The 27,500-nt window shown below is 36.0% G+C and overlaps 2 protein-coding genes across 5 annotated transcripts in view; both read right to left on the reverse strand.

The window, feature by feature from the left end:
- Positions 1 to 3,958, reverse strand: part of LOC133661309 (mitogen-activated protein kinase 12-like) — a 10,817-nt gene extending 6,859 nt beyond the window's left edge. Inside the window, exons 1-2 of the mRNA XM_062064438.1 lie at positions 3,840 to 3,958; positions 1 to 93 (exon numbers count right to left, since the gene is read on the reverse strand). The exon at positions 1 to 93 is cut by the window's left edge and continues 37 nt beyond it. Coding sequence (XP_061920422.1) covers positions 1 to 93; positions 3,840 to 3,958 — 212 coding nt within the window. The remainder of the gene's footprint in view (positions 94 to 3,839) is intronic.
- The window catches only part of LOC133662462 (mitogen-activated protein kinase 11-like), a 27,164-nt gene continuing 3,577 nt past the window's right edge, over positions 3,914 to 27,500 (reverse strand). The window contains exons 2-12 of one of the 4 annotated variants that reach the window (XR_009828107.1): positions 26,973 to 27,102; positions 25,149 to 25,207; positions 24,951 to 25,062; positions 20,565 to 20,594; positions 20,390 to 20,437; positions 13,048 to 13,303; positions 12,751 to 12,830; positions 6,849 to 6,927; positions 6,600 to 6,773; positions 5,684 to 5,844; positions 3,914 to 4,059 (exon numbers count right to left, since the gene is read on the reverse strand). Coding sequence is in view for 3 of the 4 variants with exons in the window: in XM_062066475.1 (XP_061922459.1) it covers positions 5,771 to 5,844; positions 6,600 to 6,773; positions 6,849 to 6,927; positions 12,751 to 12,830; positions 13,048 to 13,303; positions 20,390 to 20,437; positions 20,565 to 20,594; positions 24,951 to 25,062; positions 25,149 to 25,207; positions 26,973 to 27,102 (1,042 nt within the window). In the remaining variant the exon portion in view is untranslated. Of the gene's footprint in view, positions 4,060 to 5,085; positions 5,845 to 6,599; positions 6,774 to 6,848; positions 6,928 to 12,750; positions 12,831 to 13,047; positions 13,304 to 20,389; positions 20,438 to 20,564; positions 20,595 to 24,950; positions 25,063 to 25,148; positions 25,208 to 26,972; positions 27,103 to 27,500 lie in introns of those variants that run through there. The other 3 variants (XM_062066476.1, XM_062066475.1, XM_062066477.1) reach the window with 3 other exon arrangements.

Raw genomic sequence — 27,500 nt, forward strand, 5'->3', positions numbered from 1 at the left:
CTGTAAGCTCTTTTGGCAAAGAGTTTGGACTGGAAGGGACGGTGCAGCTTTTTGATGGCCACCTGTGTCCCTGTGCGCCGGTCCCACGCTGAACTGACATGGAAGTAAGTCAAGAAAAAGGTTAAAAATACATATTAAAAGAATTAAAATAATATTTTAAAATAATGATAAAATATTAAAAATATATTTTATTAATTAAACTGTTGGTATGATATTAATCAAACATGAATCCACTCAAATGATGGCCACCTGTGTCAATATCCACCGGTACCACACTGAACTGACATGGAAATAATTCAAGAAAAATGTTACAGATACATGTTAAAATAAATTAATACAATATTTTTTATTCAATAGAAAAATAAATTGTGAACATCGAAATAATAATTAAAAAAAAATGTAATTACATATTAAAATAAATAAAATATACTTTTTTCAAATAATTACAAAAATAAATAAAATATGAAAAATACCTATTTTAATTAAGCTGTTGGTATGATATTAATCAAAAATTAATCCACTAAAATGATGGCCACCCGTGTCAATATCCAACGGTACCACACTGAACTGACATGGAAATAAGTAAAGAAAAAGGTTAAAAATACATATTAAAATAAATTAAATAATATAAAAAAATTATGATAAAATATATTTTATTAATTAAGCTGTTGGTATGATATTAAACCAACATTAATCCACTCAAATGATGGCCACCTGTGTCAATATCCAACGGTACCACACTGAACTGACATGGAAATAAGTCAAGAAAAAGGTTAAAAATACAAATTAAAATCAATTAAATAATATTTAAAAATAATAATTATAAAATATATATTTTATTAATTAAGCTGTTGGTATGATATTAATCAAACATTAATCCGCTCAAATGATGGCCACCTGTGTCACTATCCAACGGTGCCACACTGAACTGACATGGAAATAAGTCAAGAAAAAGGTAAAAAATACATATTAAAATAAATAAAATAATATTTAAAAATAATTATAAAATATAAAATATATATTTTATTAATTAAGCTGTTGGTATGATATTAATCAAACATTAATCCACTCAAATGATGGCCACCTGTGTCACTATCCAACGGTGCCACACTGAACAGACATGGAAATAAGTCAAGAAAAAGGTAAAAAATACATATTAAAATAAATAAAATAGTATTTAAAAATAATGATAAAATATTAAAAAATATATTTTATTAATTAAAATAAATAAAATAAAATTTAAAAATAATGATAAAATATAAAAAAAAATATTTTATTAATTACGCTGTTGGTATGATATTAATCAAACATTAATCCACTCAAATGATGGCCACCTGTGTCAATATCCACCGGTACCACACTGAACTGACATGGAAATAATTCAAGAAAAAAGTTACAAATACATGTTAAAATAAATGAATACAATAATTTTTATTCATTATAAAAAATTAATTGTGAACATCGAAATAATTTTAAAAAAATTAATTACATATTAAAATAAATAAAATATGAAAAATACCTATATTAATTAAGCTGTTGGTATGATATTAAATCAACATTAATCCACTCAAATGATGGCCACCTGTGTCAATATCCACTGGTACCACACTGAACTGATGTGGAAATAATTCAAGAAAAATGTTACAAATACAGGTTAAAATAAATTAATACAATATTTTTTATTCATTAGAAAAATTAATTGTGTGAAAAATCCCTTTATTAATTGAGCGGTTGGTATGGTATTAATCAAACATTAATCCACCCAAATGATGGCCACCTGTGTCCCTGTCCACACTGAACTGACATAGAAATAAATCAAGAAATTAAAAAAAAACATAATAAAATGAATCAATAAATTATATTTTAATTAATTGGAAAATTAAATAAAAGATGACAAAAATCCCTACATTAATTAAGCTGTAAAAATACATGTTAAAACAATGTTTTAATAATGATAAAATATGAAAAAAAATCTCTATTAATTGAGTTGTCTGTATAATATTAATTAAACATTTATCCACCCAAATGATGGCCACCTGTGTCACTATCCAACAGTCCCACCCTGAACTGACATGGAAATAATTCAAGAAAAATGTTAGAAATACATGTTAAAATAAATTAATACAATATTTTTCATTCATTAGAAAAATAAATTGTGTGAAAAATCCCTTTATTTATTGAGCGGTTGGTATGATATTAATCAAACATTAATCCACCCAAATGATAGCCACCTGTGTCCCTGTGCGACAGTCCCACGCTGAACTGTCATGGAGATAATTCAAGGAATAAGTTTAAAATAAATGTAAAAATAATATTACAATATAAAAAAATATTTTATTAATTAAGCTGTTGGTATGATATTAATCAAACATTAATCCACTCAAATGAGGGCCACCTGTGTCACTATCCAACAGTCACACGCTGAACTGACATGGAAAATATCGCGAAATTAAAAAAAATGTTTGTAATAAAATTATTAAATAAAATATATTTAAATTAATTAGAAAAAAAAAAGACAAAAATCCCTACATTAATTAAACTGTAAAAATACATGTAAAAAAAAGTTGTAATAATTATAAAATATGAAAAAAATCTCTATATTAATTGAGCTGTTGGTATAATATTAATTAAACATTTATCCACCCAAATGATGACCACCTGTGTCACTATCCTACAGTCCCACGCTGAACTGACATAGAAATAATTCAAGAAATAAAGAAAAACATAATACAATTAATAAATAATGTTTTAATTAATTAGACGTATAAATAAAAGATGGCAAAAATACCCACATTAATTAAGCTGTAAAAATACATGTTAAAAAAAAGTTGTAATAATTATCAAATATGAAAAAAATATCCATATTAGTTGAGCTGTTGTTATGGTATTAATTAAACATTTATCCACCCAAATGATGGCCACCTGTGTCACTATCCTACAGTCCCACGCTGAACTAACATGGAAATAATTCAAGAAATAAAGAAAAACAAAATACAATTAATACATAAATTATGTTTTAATTAATTAGAAAAATAAATAAAAGATGACAAGAATCCCCACATTAATTAAGCTGTAAAAATACATTTAATTTTTTTTTTTAACAATTATAAAATATGAAAAAAAGCTCTATTAATTGAGTTGTCTGTATGATATTAATTAAACATGTATCCACCCAAATGATGGCCACCTGTGTCACTATCCTACAGTCACTCGCTGAACTGACATGGAAATAATTGAATAAATAAATCAAAACATAATAAAATGAATAAATAAATTATGTTTTAATTAATTAGAAAAATAAATAAAATATTTAAAAATTCCCTTTATCAATTGAGCTGTCGGTATGATATTAACCACACATTTATCCACCCAAAGTGTCAGCTGTAGAAAGAACCAAAAAGGGTCCGTTGTGTTCTTGGACTTTGACCAACAATGAGGCTGGGGGAGCTCTTCCTTTGTTGACCCTCACACAATAAAGTGGCCAACCAGCTGGACTCGACAGAATATCTCCACAATTAATCGTATTTGCACAAGGAATTTGGTGCAAAAAAAGTCACATCGAGAAATACCTTTGCTTATTTTGCACTGAATCCATTTAGAATCAGATCGCATGCTGAATAAAATAGTTTACACTTTGTGAAACAAAACCAGCAAAAATGGCAACAATTGACCAAAAAGGCACAATGTTAGAACTAAAAATAATAATTTATTGAAAAACTAACATTTATAATATTTTTAAAAAATATATAAAAAAGTGGTCCTCTGGAACAAAATTCTTTATTTCCAATTTTGCAGATTGCACTTTTTTCCTCTACCAAACATTTGAGGTTGTCACTCACCAAACTGTCCCGTAGGCTCCGGTCCCAACCTGCCTCAGGTCTCGGTACCGTTCTGGGACTTCCCACGCGGTTCTGTTGACCTCCTGCCGGTAAAATCCCGTCCTGGACCGCAGAGCCATTCCTTGGAGGTTGGAGGTGAGCACACCCGCTGGTCCACTCGGTCCTGGACTCTCATGGGAACTAGATCCACACTTGGAACTCCAGCACACCCCAGTCTGTCCTGCAGAAGTTTGTGGAGACAAATCCCTGCAGTGTGAGTCTGACTGCACCCCCAACACACACACACACTTAGGTCTATTGTGGTGTCCCTGGGCAGTGTGTGGGTGTGTCAGTAATGTGGAGCAACATCTGCTCAGGTTGTTGTCTTACTTTTAGAACACATGCATTCACTAGAAAACACACTTGTTTTGGTACCAGTACCGGTACCAAAATGTATTTTGATACTTTTCTAAACAAAGGGGACCACAAAAAATTTCATTATTGTCTTTATTTGAACAAAAAATCTTAGGGTACATGAAACATATGTTTATTATTGTCATTTAGTCCTTAAATAAAATAGTGAACATACTAGACAACTTGTCTTTTAGTAGTAAGTAAACAAACAAAGACTCTTAATTAGTCTGCTGACGTATGCAGTAACATATTGTGTCATTTATACACCTATTATTTTGTACATATGAGGGACAAACTGTAAAAAAAATTGATTATTAATCGACTTGTTCATTTACTGTTAATATGTGCTTATTTTCTCTTTTAACATGTTCTATCTACACTTCTGTTCAAATGTAATAATCACTTATTCTTCTCTTCTTTCATACTTGACATTACTTTTGGATGATACCACACATTTAGGTATGGATCCGATACCAAGTAGTTACAGGATCATACATTGGTCATATTCAAAGTCCTCATGTGTCCAGGGACATATTTACTGACTTTATAAACATAATGTAAATTTTTTTTAAAGGGGAAAAAGATTTTGTGATGATAAAAAATATCCATGTAATCATAGTAGTATCGACTCTTGTACTTGGTATCATTACAGTGGATGTCAGGTGTAGATCCCCTCTGCTCGTAAAACCAACAACGTCATGCCCGTTAATTAAAAAAAAGAGAACCGGTACTTTTTAGAGGCGGTATAGTACCAAATATGATTAATTAGTATGGCGGTACTATACTAGTACCGGTATACCATACAACCTTACAGTGTAGTGTAGTAAAGTACATGACACAAGTACAACAACTGTAAAGATTTGGTGATCAAATGTTTATAAGAACAAAAGTAACACACAGAATATAAAAAGTAAAACACACACGTTTAAAATCCAGACGACGTAACATCGCATACTTTAAGTACACTTCACGTTAGCGTACTGTAGGTACACTCCACGTTCACGTTAGCATACTTTAAGTACACTCGACAGTTGCAGCTCACCCTGCAAATACAGTAAACAATCGAAAGTGATGCTGAAATCATATTTACTTAATAAACCATAGAAATAATTAGCAAGGTGTGTTGACGATCCACGCTGTGAACACTTAAATGAAGTCAAAGCACAGTCGGTGGTTACTACAACTTCCTCACTGCAACTTTTATCATTTGATGAAATGATTATTTGGTGCATTTCCTCCCTCTGACCTGCAGGCTGGCGTGTTGACATAGTACACTCATGCAGTATGCAGTATGTAGTATGTAGTATGCAGTATGCAGTATATAGTATGTACTATGTAGTATGTAGTATGGAGTATGCAGTATGTAGTATGCAGTATGCAGTATGTAGTATGCAGGCGGGAGTACATTCTTAGCGTGTAAACGGCGAAAACATCAAAAGTGTTGCAATAACGAGGAAGCAGGCTGCGTTTTTCTTCTTTCAGGCTGACGGGAAGTCCAGGTGACTTGTACAGGTGAGCGGGTGTGGCACGGGCGGGGCTCACTGCTCCGCCTGAAGGCCGCCGGTCTTGCCGCCAGACGCCTTGAAACCGCTCACCTCCGCAAACACCAACTCTGCACAGGTGAAGAAGAAACGCTCAGCACATGTTGTTGTACTTCACTTGTTACTTTGCCAAACACAGAATTACACACGTAATGAGTGGGACGTTTCATGAGAGCGGGGTGTGTGGTGTCGGTGCTTTCATTAGTAGAAGGTTATTTCCTGCATTGAACAATAAACCACGTCAAAAGTAGCAGTAACAGCGTTGTCACGTGCATAAAAGTAATCAGATTACTCGTTACCAGTAAAAATACGAACCACAGAACGAAAAAAAAATACCCTTTAGTGTACAAATCTTCTTTACGAACATTTCATGAGTGACCAACACGAGTCCTTCCTGGTTCAAGACCTTTTTATCAAGAATTAAATGTGCAGTATTTATTTATATGACCCAATGCAAACAACCTTCCCTAGTCATGGAGCAAAAAAATAAATAAATAAATAAAATCAACCAGCACAAAATGTCAACAGAAATGGTCACTAAACTTTGTAGGTTTTTTTTTTTTTTTTTAAACTCACCAAAGAAAATTGTAATTTACACCCAAAACACTCTACACGTTTTCTTAACAGACTTTAAGGTGGTACTCACGGAAGTAAACAAGGTAGAAATCTAATTTTCACATACTCTTAATATCCAGATATATTAATTATACATGTAATTACTCATTTTTGTGGGAGAAAAAAACAGAAGATCTGGGTGGACTCGTCCCAATACCCTCCACATGCAGGTGTCATTTCTGCACGACACCAAATACCGTCACGTACTCACCTTTCCATTCTTCGAGAGTGCGGTCTTTGCTCTCCAGCGTCTGATCGTAAGGCGGCGCCTCTGGTTCGTCGTCCGGGTCGTGGTACTGAGAGAAGTAAGGGTGGGACAGCGCCTCGCTGGCTGAGATTCTGCCGTCGCAGTCCAGAACCAGCATACGCTTAAGCAGATCCACGGCTGTTACAGCGGGCGACAAATGAGGGCAATAAGTGGGTAAATGAAGAACAGGTGACGATGTAACGCAGCACTGACCGAGTGGATTTGCTCCCCTGAAGATCTTCTCCAGGTCCTGCTGGGGCATGAAAGGCAGAGACTGGATGTACTTCTGAGCCTGCGACATAAAGCGAGGGTCAGTGACGGGTTTCAAGGCTGCTTCTACACTGAGGCCATGTCTACACTAAGCCGGATAACCCCTTAAAGGCCTACTGAAATGAAATGTTCTTATTTAAACGGGGATAGCAGATCCGTTCTATGTGTCATACATACTTCGCAACTTTTGGTCGCTGATAAAAAAAAAGCCTTGCCTGTACCGGAAGTAGCGTGACGTCGCAGGTTGAAAGGCTCCTCACATTTCCCCATTGTTTACACCAGCAGCGAGAGCGATTCCGACCGAGAAAGCGACGATTACCCCATTAATTTGAGCCAGGATGAAAGATTTGTGGATGAGGAACGTGAGAGTGAAGGACTAGAGTGCAGTGCAGGACGTATCTTTTTTCGCTCTGACCGTAACTTAGGTACAAGGGTTCATTGGATTCCGCACTTTCTCCTTTTTCTATTGTGGATCACGGATTTGTATTTTAAACCACCTCGGATACTATATCCTCTTGAAAATGAGAGTCGAGAACGCAAAATGGACATTCACAGTGACTTTTATCTCCACGACAATACATCGACGAAGCTCTTAAGCTACGGAGCTAACGTGATAGCATCGGTCTTAACTGCAGATAGAAACAAAAGAAATAAACCCCTGACTGGAAGAATAGACAGAAGATCAACAATACTATTAAACCATGAACATGTAAATACACGGTTAATCCTGTCCAGCCTGGCGAAGCTTAACAATGCTGTTGCTAACGACGCCATTGAAGCTAACTTAGCTACTGGACCTCACAGAGCTATGCTAAAAACATTAGCGCTCCACCTACACCAGCCAGCCCTCATCTGCTCATCAACACCCGTGCTCACCTGCGTTCCAGCGATCGACGGCGCGACGAAGGACTTCACCCGATCATCGATGCGGTCGGCGGCTAGCGTCGGATAGCGCGTCTGCTATCCAAGTCAAAGTCCTCCTGGTTGTGTTGCTGCAGCCAGCCGCTAATACACCGATCCCACCTATAGCTTTCTTCTTTGCAGTCTTCATTGTTCATTAAACAAATTGCAAAAGATTCACCAACACAGATGTCCAGAATACTGTGGAATTATGAGATGAAAACAGAGCTCTTTGTATTGTGATACAATGTGTCCCAATACTTCCGCTTCAACCATTGACGTCACGCGCATACGTCGTCATACATAGACGTTTTCAACCGGAAGTTTAGCGGGAAATTTAAAATGTCACTTTATAAGTTAACCCGGCCGTATTGGCATGTGTTGCAATGTTAAGATTTCATCATTGATATATAAACTATCAGACTGCGTGGTTGCTAGTAGTGGCTTTCAGTAGGCCTTTAAATGAATAATTATTTATTATTTTGTTTCAGCCACACTAAACCATCGTTTAAGATTCCCCTCCTTGGATATTTTTTTACACGGGTAAGTGCGCCGTCTATTTCTTGAATCTCCGGCTCTTTGCTTTGTATGGACTCATTGATCGTTTACGAAGTGAAGTCAGAAAGACCGCACCCCCACACAGGAAGTGACGTCCGAAACAACCGGAGCTAACCACTGGAAATGTGGAGGCGGGTCATCAAGACATGCTCGTGTTTCTCCTTCTTCTGTATTCTTTCTTAGCTGCGAACGTGCGAAGATACCGAAAATGGCTGCTTTCTATTAAGGAAAGGGATTTCTTTGTTTGGACCGACGACGAGGTGTTACTGAAAGTAACCAATGATTACAAAACCTCCATGGCGGCGAAAAACATTGACCGGGAGTCCTGGCCAACCAAGTATGGAGACATTGTGTCGCCATTTCTGGAGGCCAGCTCAAGCTCCAAAGATTTTCCCCACCAAAAGGAGGAAATGACTAAAGGTACGTTTTTGTTCTTTCTGACGTCACTTCCTCTCAGAACTCCGTTAATAAACCATCGATGAGTCCACACAGAATCAGCACCTCCAAATCCGAGTCCATGGTTCTCGCCCGGAAAAGGGTGGAGTGCCATCTCCGGGTTGGGGAGGAGATCTTGCCCCAAGTGGAGGAGTTCAAGTACCTTGGGGCGGTATAGCTCGGTTGGTAGAGTGGCTGTGCCAGCAACTTGAGGGTTGCAGGTTCGATTCCCGCTTTCGCCATCCAAGTCACTGCCGTTGTGTCCTTGGGCAAGACACTTTACCCACCTGCTCCCAGTGCCACCCACACTGCTTTAAATGGAACTTAGATATTGGCTTTCACTATGTAAAGCGCTTTGAGTCACTTGAGAAAAAGCGCTATATAAATGTAATTCACTTCACTTCACCTGGGAGTCTTGTTCACGAGTGAGGGAAGAGTGGATGGTGAGATCGACAGGCGGATCGGTGCGGCGTCTTCAGTAATGCGGACGCTGTATCGATCCGTTGTGGTGAAGAAGGAGCTGAACCGGAAGGCAAAGCTCTCAATTTACCGCTCGATCTACGTCATACTTGCCAACCTTGAGACCTCCAATATCGGGAGGTGGGGGGGGGGAGGGGGGGATTCACCAACTCGAGTATTTCATATATATTTCATATATATATATATATATATATATATATATATGTATATATATATATATATATATATATATATATATATATATATATATATATATATATATATATATATATATATATGTATGAAATACTTGACTTTCAGTGAATTCTATCTATATATATATTTAGTCTTTGGGGGCGGGGGGCGTGGTTATTTACAGCTAGAATTCACCAACTCGAGTATTTCATATATATTTCATATATATATATATATATATATATATATATATATATATATATATATATATATATATATATATATATATATATATATATATATATATATATATATATATATATATATATGTATGAAATACTTGACTTTCAGTGAATTCTATCTATATATATATATATTTTTTTTTAATTTTATTTACATAGAAAAAAAAAAGATACTTGAATTTCAGTGTTCCAGTGGCTATCCATTAGATGGCCGTATTGTCCTGTTTAACTTCTCCGTTCATGATGAGTATATCATTTCGGCCGCCATGTCTGTAATTTCCTCATTCTTCTGCTTCGTCTCCTTGTTGTGTGTGCAGTTGTGCACTCTATAAAAGCCCTAGATGTTATTTGTGTTTATTTTGTGGGAAAGCGGACGTGAGAACAGGCTGTCCCCACTCAGTCTCAGGTCCGCATTGAGCTGGAGGGGGCGTGGCCTCCAGCTCCGGCTGAATACCGGGAGTTTGTCGGGAGAAAATCTCTGCCGGGAGGTTGTCGGGAGAGGCGCTGAATATCGGGATTCTCCCGCTAAAAACGGGAGGGTTGGCAAGTATGATCTACGTTCCCATCCTCACCTATGGTCATGAGCTTTGGGTTATGACCGGAAGGACAAGATCACGAGTACAAGCGGCCCAAATGAGTTTCCTCCGCCGGGTGGCGGGTCTCTCCCTTAGAGATAGGGTGAGAAGCTCTGCCATCCGGGAGGAGCTCAAAGTAAAGCCGCTGCTCCTCCACATGGAGAGGAGCCAGATGAGGTGGTTCGGGCATCTGCTCAGGATGCCACCCGAACGCCTCCTTAGGCAGGTGTTTAGGGCATGTCCGACCGGCAGGAGGCCACGGGGAAGACCCAGGACACGTTGGGTAGACTATGTCTCCCAGCTGGCCTGGGAAAGCCTCGGGATCCCCCGGGAAGAGCTGGACCAAGTGGCTGGGGAGAGGGAAGTCGCGACCCGACCTCGGATAAGCAGAAGAAAATGGATGGATGGATGTTTTTTGGTTCTTTCTGACGTCACTTCCTCCCAGAACTCCGTTAATAAACCATCGATGAGTCCACACAGAGCTAAGTTGATTCAAGAAATACGAAAAAAATATCCCAGGACGGGAACCTTAAAGGCCTACTGAAATGAATTTTTTTTATTTAAACGGGGATAGCAGATCTATTCTATGTGTCATACTTGATCATTTCGCGATATTGCCATATTTTTGCTGAAAGGATTTAGTATAGAACAACGACGATAAAGATTGCAACTTTTGGTATCTGATAAAAAAAAGGCTTGCACCTACCGGAAGTAGCGTGACGTAGTCAGTTGAACATATACGCAAAGTTCCCTATTGTTTACAATGATGGCCGCATGAAGTGAGAGAGATTCGGACCGAGAAAGCGACAATTTCCCCATTAATTTGAGCGAGGATGAAAGATTTGTGGATGAGTAAAGTGCAAGTGAAGGACTAGTGGGGAGTTGAAGCTATTCAGATAGGGAAGATGCTGTGAGAGCCGAGGGTGACCTGATATTCAGCTGGGAATGACTACAACAGTAAATAAACACAAGACATATATATACTCTATTAGCCACAACACAACCAGGCTTATATTTAATATGCCACAAATTAATCCTGCATAAAAACACCTGCGTGTTTGTTATGCTAGCTCCTAGCTCCTCTGCTAGCTCCTAGCTCCATAGAACACGCCAATACAATTCAAACACCTGATCAACACACACAATCACTCAGCCCAAAAGACAGTTTACCTAACCCAAGGTTCATAAAGCTTATATATTTTTAAAAAGTTACGTACGTGACGCGCACATACGGTCAAGTTATCGAATGTTTAGCAGCCAAGGCTGCATACTCACGGTACCTGATATTCAGCTGGGAATGACTACAACAGTAAATAAACACAAGACATATATATACTCTATTAGCCACAACACAACCAGGCTTATATTTAATATGCCACAAATTAATCCTGCATAATAACACCTGCGTGTTTGTTATGCTAGCTCCTAGCTCCTCTGCTAGCTCCTAGCTCCATAGAACACGCCAATACAATTCAAACACCTGATCAACACACACAATCACTCAGCCCAAAAGACCGTTCACCTAACCCAAGGTTCATAAAGCTTATATATTTTTAAAAAGTTACGTACGTGACGCGCACGTACGGTACGGTACGTGTTATGCTAGCTCCTAGCTCCTCTGCTAGCTCCTAGCTCCATAGAACACGCCAATACAATTCAAACACATGATCAACACACACAATCACTCAGCCCAAAAGACCGTTCACCTAACCCAAGGTTCATAAAGCTTATATATTTTAAAAAAGTTACGTACATACGCAAAAAAAAGCCAAAGCTGCATACTCACAGTAGCACGTCTGCGTCTTTGTCATCCAAATCAAAGTAATCCTGGTAAGAGTCTGTGTTGTCCCAGTTCTCTACAGGCGTCTGTGTATCCAAATCAAAAGTCCTCCTGGTTAGAGTCTCTGTTATCCGAGTTCTTCCATCTTGACTGCATCTTTCGGGAATGTAAACAAAGAAGCGCCGGCTGTGTACTGTTGTGGCTGACTACGTTCGAAAAATACGTCCATTTCGCACCGACAACTTTCTTCTTTGCTTGCTTGGCTTCCTTCTCCATAATGCAATGAACATGATTGAAACAGATTCACGAACACAGATGTCCAGAATACTGTGGAATTATGAAATGAAAACAGAGCTTTTTCGTATCGGCTTCAATGTGGAAGGCATACCCGTGTTCGCCGGGCTACGTCACGCGCATACGTCATCCGCAGAGGCGTTTCGAACCGGAAGTTTAGCGGCAAATTTAAAATGTCACTTTATAAGTTAACCCGGCCGTATTGGCATGTGTTATAATGTTAAGATTTCATCATTGATATATAAACTATCAGACTGCGTGGTCGGTAGTAGTGGGTTTCAGTAGGCCTTTAAATGATGGGTTAGTGTGGCTGACACGGGGTTTAGGCTAAATAGTTATTGGTTTAAGGAGTTATCCGGCTTAATGTAGACATGTCCTAAGGGAAGCCTCCGCCGGCGCGTCCTCACATGCTCGGAGCAGATCTTCTTCAGGAGGTCAGGCGTCGGCGTTCCAACTATCTCCATGATTCTCTTCAGCTGGTCGATATCTGCGCAAGGGGCGGGTCGACGGAAAAGAACAAGTCTATTGAGGGAGCCGCCAAAGATCAGTTCCGACACGGAACAACAACAAGCCTTTTGTTAGGAGCTTCCATTCACTCCCTGAGGTCTTTCTCTCCGCTCCGATTGTCATGCTAATACAAAAGGGATCACGGAGGGTGAGGATTCGGGGGCGGGGGGAAGGAAAGATGGCCGGCGTAAGGATACAGTCCGTGCCGGGAAAGAGGACTTTCCCCTTCAGCAGCTCTCCCATGATGCATCCCACTGACCAGATATCAACTGGAAGACAAAGCCTACATGTGAAGTTCTTTCCTCCCTCAGAAGGTCTCCGACGGAAGGAGCTCTCACCGTTCTGGTTGTAGTGCATCCAGTTGAGCATGATTTCTGGCGCTCGATACCAGCGAGTCGCCACGTAGCCTGTCATCTCGTCGTCCGTCTGCCTCGCCAGGCCAAAGTCCAGGATCTGTAGCCCAGGTTTGTGTTACGGCAGCTGACAAAGTCCATTATTACTAGCAACTTTTTCTCCCGTTTTTGCAGTTGTGAATATTTCAACTTTACCAGACATTTTTTTACATTTATTTCTTCATTTTATTGACAGGGACAAGTCAAGGAAACATTGCTGCCCATAGGTAACTGATGTCAAAGTACAGAAGACTTCTTGCAACCCTCGTCCCTTACCATGCATTGATTAACCTGGACCCCGACTTAAACTTATTGGGGTGTTACCATTTACTGGTCAATTGTACGGAATATGTACTGTACTGTGCAATCTACTAATACAACTTTCAATCAATGGTTAGGCCTTTAGAGAAAAGTGAAAAACACATACAAAAAGATTAAGACCAGTACAAAATAAACAAACATAAAAAATAATGGCCCCATTTGTGCGTACTACACCCAGTTCTAGTGCTCACACTTCTCATTTAAGACACTTTTTCAGTTTTGTGGAGAAAAGTGTAGTGTGACTTTAACTCCATGGCAAAGACTTCCACACATGTAAGACCTTCACTGAGAACCCAGACTGACCTTTTATTTTGGTCAAATTGTGACTTACTGCAAAATGATGCGGTTTTTACCTCTTTTTTAAGTTGTCACTGAAAGGGACAAGCGGTAGAAAATGGATGGATGGATGGATGTTTAATTGTAACGTATTCATAGAATGAATTGACAAAAATATACATTTTGACTTTATTCTTGTCAAATTGTGACTTACTGCAAAATTATGCGGTTTTTACCTTTTTTTTAAGTTGTCACTGAAAGGGACAAGCGGTAGAAAATGGATGGATGGATGTTTAATCGTATCGTATTTAAAGAATGAATTGACAAAAATATACATTTTGACTTTATTCTTGTCAAATTGTGATTTACTGCAAAATTATGCCGTTTTTACCTCTTTTTAAGTTATCACTGAAAGGGACAAGCGGTAGAAAATGGATGGATGGATGGATGTTTAATTGTAACGTATTTATAGAATGAATTGATAAAAATATACATTTTGACTTTATTCTTGTCAGATTGTGACTTACTGCAAAATGATGCGGTTTTTACCTCTTTTTTAAGTTGTCACTGAAAGGGACAAGCGGTAGAAAATGGATGGATGGATGGATGTTTAATTGTATCGTATTTATAGAATTAATTGACAAAAATATACATTTTGACTTTATTCTTGTCAAATTGTGACTTACTGCAAAATTATGCGGTTTTTACCTCTTTTTTAAGTTGTCACTGAAAGGGACAAGCGGTAGAAAATGGATGGATGGATGGATGGGTGTTTAATTGTATCGTATTTAAAGAATGAATTGACAAAAATATACATTTTGACTTTATTCTTGTCAAATTGTGACTTACTGCAAAATTATGCGGTTTTTACCTCTTTTTTAAGTTGTCACTGAAAGGGACAAGCGGTAGAAAATGGATGGATGGATGGATGTTTAATTGTATCGTATTTAAAGAATGAATTGACAAAAATATACATTTTGACTTTATTCTTGTCAAATTGTGATTTACTGCAAAATTATGCCGTTTTTACCTCTTTTTTTAAGTTGTCACTAAAAGGGACAAGCGGTAGAAAATGGATGGATGGATGGATGGATGTTTAATTGTAACGTATTTATAGAATGAATTGATAAAAATATAAATTTTGACTTTATTCTTGTCAAATTGTGACTTACTGCAAAATGATGCGGTTTTTACCTCTTTTTTAAGTTGTCACTGAAAGGGACAAGCGGTAGAAAATGGATGGATGGATGGATGTTTAATTGTATCGTATTTAAAGAATGAATTGACAAAAATATACATTTTGACTTTATTCTTGTCAAATTGTGATTTACTGCAAAATTATGCCGTTTTTACCTCTTTTTTTAAGTTGTCACTGAAAGGGACAAGCAGTATAAAATGGATGGATGTTTAATTGTATCGTATTTATAGAATGAATTGACAAAAATATAAATTGTGACTTTATTCTTGTCAAATTGTGACTTACTGCAAAATTATGCTGTTTTTCCCTCTTTTTTTAAGTTGTCACTGAAAGGGACAAGCGGTAGAAAATGGATGGATGGATGGATGTTTAATTGTAACGTATTTATAGAATGAATTGACAAAAATATACATTTTGACTTTATTCTTGTCAAATTGTGACTTACTGCAAAATTATGCGGTTTTTACCTTTTTTTTAAGTTGTCACTGAAAGGGACAAGCGGTAGAAAATGGATGGATGGATGTTTAATTGTATCGTATTTATAGAATGAATTGACAAAAATATACATTTTGACTTTATTCTTGTCAAATTGTGACTTACTGCAAAATGATGTGGTTTTTACCTCTTTTTTAAGTTATCACTGAAAGGGACAAGCGGTAGAAAATGGATGGATGGATGGATGTTTAATTGTAACATATTTATAGAATGAATTGACAAAAATATACATTTTGATTTTATTCTTGTCAAATTGTGACTTACTGCAAAATTATGCGGTTTTTACCTCTTTTTTAAGTTGTCACTGAAAGGGACAAGCGGTAGAAAATGGGTGAATGGATGGATGTTTAATTGTAACGTATTTATGGAATGAATTTACAAAAATATACATTTTGACTTTATTCTTGTCAAATTGTGACTTACTGCAAAATGATGCGGTTTTTACCTCTTTTTTAAGTTGTCACTGAAAGGGACAAGCGGTAGAAAATGGATGGATGGATGGATGTTTAATTGTATCGTATTTATAGAATTAATTGACAAAAATATACATTTTGACTTTATTCTTGTCAAATTGTGACTTACTGCAAAATTATGCGGGTTTTACCTCTTTTTTAAGTTGTCACTGAAAGGGACAAGCGGTAGAAAAGGGATGGATGGATGGATGGATGTTTAATTGTATCGTATTTAAAGAATGAATTGACAAAAATATACATTTTGACTTTATTTTTGTCAAATTGTGACTTACTGCAAAATTATGCGGTTTTTACCTCTTTTTTAAGTTGTCACAAAGGGACAAGCGGTAGAAAATGGATGGATGGATGGATGTTTAATTGTATCGTATTTATAGAATGAATTGACAAAAATATACATTTTGACTTTATTCTTGTCAAATTGTGACTTACTGCAAAATTATGCGGTTTTTACCTTTTTTTTAAGTTGTCACTGAAAGGGACAAGTGGTAGAAAATGGATGGATGGATGGATGGATGTTTAATTGTATCGTATTTAAAGAATGAATTGACAAAAATATACATTTTGACTTTATTCTTGTCAAATTGTGACTTACTGCAAAATTATGCGTTTTTTACCTCTTTTTTAAGTTGTCACTGAAAGGGACAAGCGGTAAAAAATGGATGGATGGATGGATGTTTAATTGTGTCGTATTTATAGAATGAATTTACAAAAATATACATTTTGACTTTATTCTTGTCAAATTGTGACTGCAACTTTTCTTTTCTGCCTATTACTGAATACTTTATTCTTGTAAAAATTCTGCAGTTTTTCCCTCTTTTTTAATTGGTGATGTTTAATTGTATCGTATTTTCAGAATGAATTGACAAAAATATACATTTTGACTTTATTCTTGTATTTGTGTTACTTCTCCTGGCCTACATTTCCATTAGGTTTTAATATATTTCAACTTTATGCTTCTAGATTAAAAATGTCCCCGTAATAATGTTACAGTTTTATTCTCATAAAAGTGTGAAGGATTATGAGTTTATTTTTGAATAGTTGTATTTATTCCCATAAAATTACTGCTCTATTTTCCCATATTTGCTGGCGTTATTTATGATTAATTGTATTTTTAGAATGCACCTCAAACAGTTTTGTTTTTTATTTGCCATGAGTTTTTTTTTCTTTTTCATATTTTCTGCTTCTAAAATTAAAATAAAAAAATCAACATTATAACCACATTCCCAGAATATGTTGACTTTTCTTGTAGAAATCACTGCAGTTTTGGTGGTGTTTTTCTTTAGTTTTCTTGTTAATTTGCTATGAGTCTTTTCTCTATCACATTTCGACTTTCTGCTTCTAAAAAATATATATATTTTTTTTAATTTTATGACATCATTCTCATAATATTTTGACTTTATCCTTGTAAAATGACTGCATTTCTGTGTTTTTTGTTAGTTTTGTTGTTTTTTTCTTGTATATTTCAACTTTCTGCTTTTAAGAAATATTTTAATTATATGACCTCGTTTTGTTTTTATATTTCAACTTTCTGCTTATAAAAAAACTTAATTTTATGACCTCATTCTCGTAATACTTTGACTTTATTCATGTAAAATTACTGCATTTCTGAAGTTTTGTTTGTTTTGTTGTTTTTCCTTGTATATTTCAACTTTCTCATTCTCATATTTTGACTTAATTCATGTAAAATGACTGCATTTCTGTTTTGTTTTGTGTATTTTTTTGTAGTATATTTCAACTTTCTGCTTCTAAAAAATCTTAATTTTATGACATCATTCTCATAATATTTTGACTTTATTCTTGTAAAATGACTGCATTTTTGCATTTTGTTTGTGTTTATATTTAAAAATTCTGCTTGTAAAAGAATATTTTACATTTATGACCACATTCTTATAATATTTTGACTTTATTCTTGTACAATTACTGCATTTCTGTAGTTTTTTGTAGTTTTTTTTGTTGTTTTTCCTTGTATATTTCAACTTTCTGCTTCTAAAAATATATTTTAATTATAGGACCTCATTCTCATAATATTGTGACTTCATTCATGTAAAATTACTGCATTTCTGTTTTGTTTTGTGTAGTTTTTTCTTGTATATTTCAACTTTCTGCTTCTAAAAATATTTTAATTTTATGACCTTATTCACATAATACTTTGACTTTATTACTGTAAAATTACTGCATTTCTGTTTTTTTTGTTAGTTTTGTTGTTTTTTTCTTGTATATTTCAACTTTCTGCTTCTAAGAAATATTTTAATTATATGACCTCATTTTGTTTTTATATTTCAACTTTCTGCTTCTAAAAAAACCCTCTTAATTTTATGACCTCATTCTCATAATATTTTGACTTCATTCTTGTAAAATTACTGCATTTCTGTAGTTTTTTTTGTTTGTTTTGTTGTTTTTCCTTGTATATTTCAACTTTCTGCTTCTAAAAATATATTTTAATTATAGGACCTCATTCTCATAACATTGTGACTTCATTCATGTAAAATTACTGCATTTCTGTTTTGTTTTGGGGGTTTTTTCTTGTGTATTTCAACTTTCTGCTTCTAAAAAAACATCTTAATTTTATGACCTTATTCTCCTAATACTTTGACTTGATCCTTGTAAAATGACTGCATTTTGTTTTTTGTTTGTTTTGTATTTTTTTAATTTTATATTTCAACTTTCGGCTTGTAAAAAATATTTTAATTTCATGACCTCATTCTCATAATATTTGACTTTATTCATGTAAAATTATTGCATTTCTGTTGTTTTGTTTTTATATTTCAACTTTCTGCTTCTAAAAAAACTCTTAATTTTATGACCTCATTCTCGTAATACTTTGACTTTATTCTTGTAAAATTACTGCATTTCTGAAGTTTTTTGTTTGTTTTGTTGTTTTTCCTTGTATATTTCAACTTTCTGCTTCTAAAAAATCTTAATTTTATGACATTCTCATAACATTGTGACTTCATTCATGTAAAATGACTGCATTTCTGTGTTTTTTTGTTAGTTTTGTTGTTTTTTCTTGTATATTTCAATTTTCCGCTTCCAAGAAATATTTTAATTATATGACCTTGTTTTGTTTTTATATTTCAACTTTCTGCTTCTAAAAAAAATATTTCAAATCTCTGACCTCATTCTCATAATATTTTGACATCATTCATGTAGAATTACTGCATTTCTGTTTTGTTTTTTGTAGTTTTTTCTTGTATATTTCAACTTTCTGCTTCTAAAAAATATTTTAATTTTATGACCTTATTCACATAATACTTTGACTTTATTCATGTAAAATTACTGCATTTCTGAAGTTTTTTGTTTGTTTTGTTGTTTTTCCTTGTATATTTCAACTTTCTGCTTCTTAAAAATCTTAATTTTATGACATTCTCATAATATTGTGACTGCATTCATGTAAAATGACTGCATTTCTGTGTTTTTCGGTTAGTTTTGTTGTTTTTTCTTGTATATTTCAACTTTCTGCTTCTAAAAAATCTTAATTTTATGACATTCTCATAACATTGTGACTTCATTCATGTAAAATGACTGCATTTCTGTGTTTTTTTGTTAGTTTTGTTGTTTTTTCTTGTATATTTCAATGTTCCGCTTCTAAGAAATATTTTAATTATATGACCTTGTTTTGTTTTTATATTTCAACTTTCTGCTTCTAAAAAAAATATTTGAAATCTCTGACCTCATTCTCATAATATTTTGACATCATTCATGTAGAATTACTGCATTTCTGTTTTTTTTGTAGTTTTTTCTTGTATATTTCAACGTTCTGCTTCTAAAAAATATTTTAATTTTATGACCTTATTCTCACAATACTTTGACTTTATTCATGTAAAATTACTGCATTTCTGAAGTTTTTTGTTTGTTTTGTTGTTTTTTCTTGTATATTTCAACTTTCTGCTTCTAAAAAATCTTTTAATTTTATGACCTCATTCTCATAATATTTTGACTTTATTCTTGTAAAATGACTGCATTTCTGTTTTGTGTTTATGTTTGTTTTGTTGTTCTTCCCATTCATATTTCAACTTTCTGCTTCTAAAAAAAAAAAAGGACCACAGTCTCATAATATTTTGACTTTATTTGTGAAATGACTGTTTTTTTTGTAGAGTTTTTTGTTTAGTTTAATTGCTGATTATTTTTTTCTTTCATTTTCAATTGTGTGCTTCTGAAATCAAACTTATTTCCCTTCACAATATTAGGAATTTATTCTCATAAAATTGGGATTTTTTTTCCCCCTTTTTGACTTTTCTCTACTAATATTTCAACTTTATTCCCGTAAAATGACTCCCCTTTTGTCCATCTTTGCCCGTTATTTTTTATTGTGCTACTTTTGTACTTTTTCTAACGTGCGGAGAGCTACTAAAATGCACTTTGGACATGCAAGTGTTGGACTCACTCTGAGCTCACAGTCCTCGTTAACGGCCACGTTGCTGGGCTTCAGGTCCTGCAGGACACAAAGGATACGGCACAAACGTTGAACACGGTGACGTCACTTGCACACGTTGAACGATGCAGGAGATAAAGTGGAAGTGGTTGTCACAGCGACAGGAAGTGAAAGTTGATTGACTCACTCTGTGAATTAAGCCCGCTGAATGGATGTACTGTTGCACACATGCAGGGAGGAGACAAAGAAGCAGACATTAGTGCACTAGTCCACACATTAGTGCACTTGTCCACACATTGGTGCACTAGTCCACATATTAGTGCACTTGTCCACACATGAGTGCACTTGTCCACACATTAGTGCACTAGTCCACACATTAGTGCATTTGTCCACACATCAGTGCACTAGTCCACATATTGGTGCACTTGTCCACACATTAGTGCACTTGTCCACCCATTAGTGCACTAGTCCACACATTAGTGCACTTGTCCACACATTAGTGCACTAGTCCACACATTAATGCACTAGTCCACACATTAGTGCACTTGTCCACACATGAGTGCACTAATGTGTGGACAAGTGCACTAATGTGTGACTAGTCCACCCATTAGTGCACTAGTCCACACATTAGTGCACTTGTCCACACATTAGTGCACTAGTCCACACATTAGTGCACTTGTCCACACATTAGTGCACTAGTCCACACATCAGTGCACTAGTCCACACATTAGTGCACTTGTCCACACATTAGTGCACTTGTCCACGCATTAGTGCACTAGTCCACACATTAGTGCACTTGTCCACACATTAGTGCACTAGTCCACACATTAGTGCACTAGTCCACACATTAGTGCACTTGCCCACACATTAGTGCACTAGAGCACTAATGTGTGGACAAGTGCACTAATGTGTGACAAGTCCACACATTAATGCACTAGTCCACACATTAGTGCACTTGCCCACACATTAGTGCACTAGTGTGTGGACTAGTGCACTAATGTGTGGACAAGTGCACTAATGTGTGACTAGTCCACACATTAGTGCACTAGTCCACACATTAGTGCACTAGTCCACACATTAGTGCACTTGTCCACACATTAGTGCACTAGTCCACCCATTAGTGCACTAGTCCACACATTAGTGCACTAGTCCACACATTAGTGCACTAGTCCACACATTAGTGCACTTGTCCACACATTAGTGCACTTGTCCACACATTAGTGCACTAGTCCAGACATTAGTGCACTAGTCCACACATTAGTGCACTAATGTGTGGACAAGTGCACTAATGTGTGACTAGTCCACACATTAGTAGACTAGTCCACACATTAGTGCACTAGTCCACATATTGGTGCACTTGACCACACATTAGTGCACTTGTCCACACATTAGTGCACTAGTCCACCCATTAGTGCACTAGTCCACACATTAGTGCACTTGTCCACACATTAGTGCACTAGTCCAGACATTAGTGCACTAGTCCACACATTAGTGCACTAATGTGTGGACAAGTGCACTAATGTGTGACTAGTCCACACATTAGTGCACTAGTCCACACATTAGTGCACTAGTCCACACATTAGTGCAGTTGTCCACACATTAGTGCACTAGTCCACACATTAATGCACTTGTCCACACATTAGTGCACTAGTCCACACATTAGTGCACTTGTCCACACATTAGTGCACTTGTCCACACATTAGTGCACTTGTCCACCCATTAGTGCACTGGTCCACCCATTAGTGCACTTGTCCACACATTGGTGCACTAGTCCACACATTAATGCACTAGTCCACACATTAGTGCACTTGTCCACACATTAGTGCACTTGTCCACACATTAGTGCACTAGTCCATCCATTAGTGCACTAGTCCACCCATTAGTGCACTAGTCCACACATTAGTGCACTAGTCCACACATTAGTGCACTTGTCCACACATTAGTGCACTTGTCCACACATCAGTGCACTAGTCCACACATTAGTGCACTTGTTCACACATTAGTGCACTAGTCCACACATTAGTGCACTAATGTGTGGACTAGTGCACTAATGTGTGGACAAGTGCACTAATGTGTGACTAGTCCACACATTAGTGCACTAGTCCACACATTAGTGCACTTGTCCACACATTAGTGCACTTGTCCACACATTAGTGCACTAGTCTACACACTAGTGCACTTGTCCGCACATTAGTGCACTAGTCCACACATTAGTGCACTTGTCCACACACCCATGGCTGCTTTTGCTCGTTTCCATGGAAACTGGCCAGACTGAAGAGCTGGAGCCTGCACTATTTGTCACACAATCCTGCACACAAATGTGTTTCACCTCCATACTTTTGCAACGTGAGCCCAAATCTATGGATGAGTGCGCGAGACATAAGACTCACGGAGATGCAGCAGCTTGGGGCTTTTTCCAAACAAGCCCAAAACTGAGCGGCAAACACAATAAAGTGTCATCCGTGGCACGATTAAGTAACTTTACCACATATTTAAATTCAAAACAAGAAGTTTTAGAAGTAAATAAAACAATGTGTGACAATTTGAATGTCCAATATAGCTAATAAGCTGTCATTATTTAAAATAATAATTTAAATTGTTTGCACCGTACCAAATGTATTTATAAACCACAAACAAGTAAACACACAAAAAGAAGAGAAATATAGGCAAAGGACAGACTAAAATGTATCATTTAAAACAGATATATATATACATATATATATATATATATATATATATATATATATATATATATATATATATATATATATATATATATATGCACATAAAAAGAGCAGATAAAAATTATCTGAAGAGCAATTTGTTAGATAAAAGACAGTTTAAAATAAAAACAGTTTAAAGTGTCATGTACTAATTCATAAATCATATTTAAAACATCTGGAATGGAATGACTGATAATAAAATACAAATAATGGATACATGTCCAAAATAGCCATCCTCAATAATCCAGGAAATTAAGATGACATTATTTTAATTTACACTAATATGAGGAATATTTATTATTTTTCACTCAATTTTATTTAAATAAAGATGTGAAATAAAAAAGTTACTATTTTAAATACCTATAAATAATTCATCACTTAAATGATGAATATTTATTATTTTTCACTCAATTTTATTTAAATAAAGATGTGAAATAAATAAGTTATTTTAAATTATATATAAATAATTCATCACTAAAATGATGAATATTTATTATTTTTTCACTCCATGAACAATTTTATTTAAAAAAAGATGTGAAATTAAAAAGTTACTATTTTAAATAATTATAAATAATTCATCACTAAAATGAATATTTATTATTTTTCACTCCATGAACAATTTTATTTAAATAAAGATGTGAAATAAAAAAGTTACTATTTTAAATAATTATAAATAATTCATCACTAAAATGATGAATATTTATTATTTTTCACTCCATGAACAATTTTATTTAAATAAAGATGTGAAATAAAAAAGTTACTATTTTAAATAATTATAAATAATTCATCACTAAAATGATGAATATTTATTATATTTCACTCAATGAACAATTTTATCTAAATAAAGATTTGAAATAAAAAAAGTTACTATTTTAAATAATCATCATAAGTTGCAATACTAATTAAACAAGTTTAAAAAACAAAAGTAATTTGTGTGATGATTCAATACAAATTTTTGTATGATTTAAGTATAAATCCCATAAATTATTACAATTCTATTTTATACTACCAATTAAATAAACTATACATATAACATAATAAAATAAATAAAATCATAAAATAGAAAGTTACTGTTATTATTTTGGATGGAAATATTAATTAAAAAAAAGAAAAAAAATGTATTTGGATTCAAACTATTTGATACCACTAATTCTATTTAAAATGTGAAATGAAATAAAAATACTAAATACATTTTTTAAAATTATTTTAAGTTTTAATACTAATGTAATATTAAAGCCCCCAAAAAAATAGGATAAAAGTAAATGGAATTTGGATGATGAAAAAATTTATTTTCAGTATTCTCAATAAAAAAAAATGTTTCAAAAATGAATTTAATTTGTGATGATTCAATACCAAATAGTCTGATTGAAGTACAAATGATTAAACTTCTATTTATATATATATATATATATATATATATATATATATATATATATATATATATATATATATATATATATATATATATATATATATATATATATATATATATATATATTATTCATAAAATATAAAAAAGTTACTATTATTATCTTAAAATACTAAAGTAAAAAAAAAAATCTTTAAAAAGTCTAATTTCAGTATATTATTTGGATTCAAATGATTTCATACCAGTAATACAATTTAAAAATGTTACTATTTTTCAATGTTTATCTTAAGTTGGGATATTAATTAAATATATAAATTAAACTTGTAAAACTGACGGATCATCAATCTTCACTATGACGTCACTATGACATGTGTGTCTTGTGAGATGTTATTAGATATTAAGAAAAAACGACCGACAGGAAGGCGAGAAACATGTCAAAGGCCCGCAGACAACGTGTGGTCGTGAGCGGATGAAAAGTCACCTTGAGGCCTCGCAGCAGCTGATAGATCAAGAACTGAACGTGCTCGTCAGACAACCTCTGGAACTTGACTATGTTGTTGAGGTCTGCACCCATCAGGTTGGTGACCAGGTAGCTGCAAACAAGAGCGTGAACATCCATGCAGGTCAACACCACGGTGATGATGGTCACCATGGTGATGGTGATGGTGAGAAGGTTTACAGTTGGTTGAAGTCCTCCAAGGCGACAGCAGGGGTGAAGACGTCCAGCAGCCCGATCACCTGAGGAGAATCAGCCCTGGAATCAATAGGGGACTTGCTGGGATCAATAGGGGACTTGCTGGAATCAATAGGAGACTTGCTGGGATCAATAGGAGACTTGATGGGATCAATAGGGGACTTGCTGAAATCAATAGGAGACTCGCTGGGATCAATAGGGGACTTGCTGGAATCAATAGGGGACTTGCTGGGATCAACAGGGGACTTGCTGGGATCAATAGGAGACTTGCTGAGATCAATAGGGGACTTGCTGGGATCAATAGGAGACTTGCTGGGATCAATAGGGTGCTTGCTGGGATCAATAGGGGACTTGCTGGGATCAAAAGGGGACTTGCTGGGATCAATAGGGGACTTGCTGGGATCAATAGGAGACTTGCTGGGATCAATAGGGGACTTCCTGGGCTCAATAGGAGACTTGCTGGGATCAATAGGGGACTTGCTGGGATCAATAGGGGACTTGCTGGGATCAATAGGGGACTTGCTGGGATCAACAGGGGACTTGCTGGGATCAACAGGGGACTTGCTGGGATCAATAGGGGACTTGCTGGGATCAATAAGAGACTTGCTGGGATCAATAGGGGACTTGCTGGGATCAATAGGGGACTTGCTGGAATCAATAGAAGACTCGCTGGGATCAATAGGGGACTTACTGGAATCAATAGGGGACTTGCTGGGATCAACAGGAGACTTGCTGGGATCAATAGGGGACTTGCTGGGATCAATAGGAGACTTGCTGGGATCAATAGGGGACTTCCTGGGCTCAATAGGAGACTTGCTGGGATCAATAGGGGACTTGCTGGGATCAATAGGAGACTTGCTGAGATCAATAGGGGACTTGCTGGGATCAATAGGGGGCTTTCTGGGATCAATAGGGGACTTGCTGGGATCAAAAGGGGACTTGCTGGGATCAATAGGGGACTTGCTGGGATCAACAGGGGACTTGCTGGGATCAATAGGGGACTTGCTGGGATCAATAGGAGACTTGCTGGGATCAATAGGAGACTTGCTGGGATCAATAGGAGACTTGCTGGAATCAATAGGAGACTTGCTGGGATCAATAGGGGACTTGCTGGGATCAATAGGGGACTTGCTGGGATCAATAGGGGACTTGCTGGAATCAATAGGAGACTTGCTGGGATCAATAGGGGACTTGCTGGGATCAATAGGGGACTTGCTGGGATCAACAGGGGACTTGCTGGGATCAATAGGAGACTTGCTGGGATCAATAGGACACTTGCTGGGATCAATAGGACACTTGCTGGGATCAATAGGGGACTTGCTGGGATCAATAGGAGACTTGCTGGGATCAATAGGAGACTTGCTGGGATCAATGGGAGACTTGCTGGGATCAATGGGAGACTTGCTGGGATCAATAGGACACTTGCTGGGATTAATAGGACACTTGCTGGGATCAATAGGGGACTTGCTGGGATCAACAGGGGACTTGCTGGGATCAATAGGAGACTTTCTGGGATTAATAGGAGACTTGCTGGGATCAATAGGGGACTTGCTGGGATCAATAGGGGACTTGCTGGGATCAATAGGGGACTTGCTGGGATCAATAGGGGACTTGCTGGGATCAATAGGGGACTTGCTGGAATCAATAGGGGACTTGCTGGGATCAATAGGGGACTTGCTGGGATCAATAGGGGACTTGCTGGGATCAATAGGGGACTTGCTGGGATCAATAAGAGACTTGCTGGGATCAATAGGGGACTTGCTGGGATCAAAAGGAGAGTTGCTGAGCTCAGCATATATTATTACTCACGTTCTCGTGTTTCATGTGCTTGAGGAGCCTCAGTTCCCGGTAGGAGCGGCGACTGTGGACCAGAGACTGGAAAGGCCTGGAGAGTTTCTTCAGCGCCACTTTCTGCCGCAGGACCACGTCGTAGGCCGAGCTGAGGACACACGTGGTCAGGTCACATGGTCACATGGTCACATGGTCAGGTCACATGGTCACATGGTCAGGTCACATGGTGCACACCCTCTGGCAATAATCCTTTCATCAATTATATTCATAACCCAGTTTTAGGTTAGAGGACACAATGTTTTTATTTAGATGGATGGATGGATGGATAGGTAGATAGATAGATAGATAGATAGATAGATAGATAGATAGATAGATAGATAGATAGATAGATAGGTAGGTAGGTAGGTAGGTAGATAGATAGATAGATAGATAGATAGATAGATAGATAGATAGATAGATAGATAGATAGATAGATAGATAGATAGATAGATAGATAGATGGATAGATAGTACTTTATTGATTCCTTCAGGAGAGTTCCCTCAGGAA

This window comes from Entelurus aequoreus, linkage group LG12 (genome assembly GCF_033978785.1).
Source record: "Entelurus aequoreus isolate RoL-2023_Sb linkage group LG12, RoL_Eaeq_v1.1, whole genome shotgun sequence".
In the NCBI taxonomy this organism is placed as follows: domain Eukaryota; kingdom Metazoa; phylum Chordata; class Actinopteri; order Syngnathiformes; family Syngnathidae; genus Entelurus; species Entelurus aequoreus.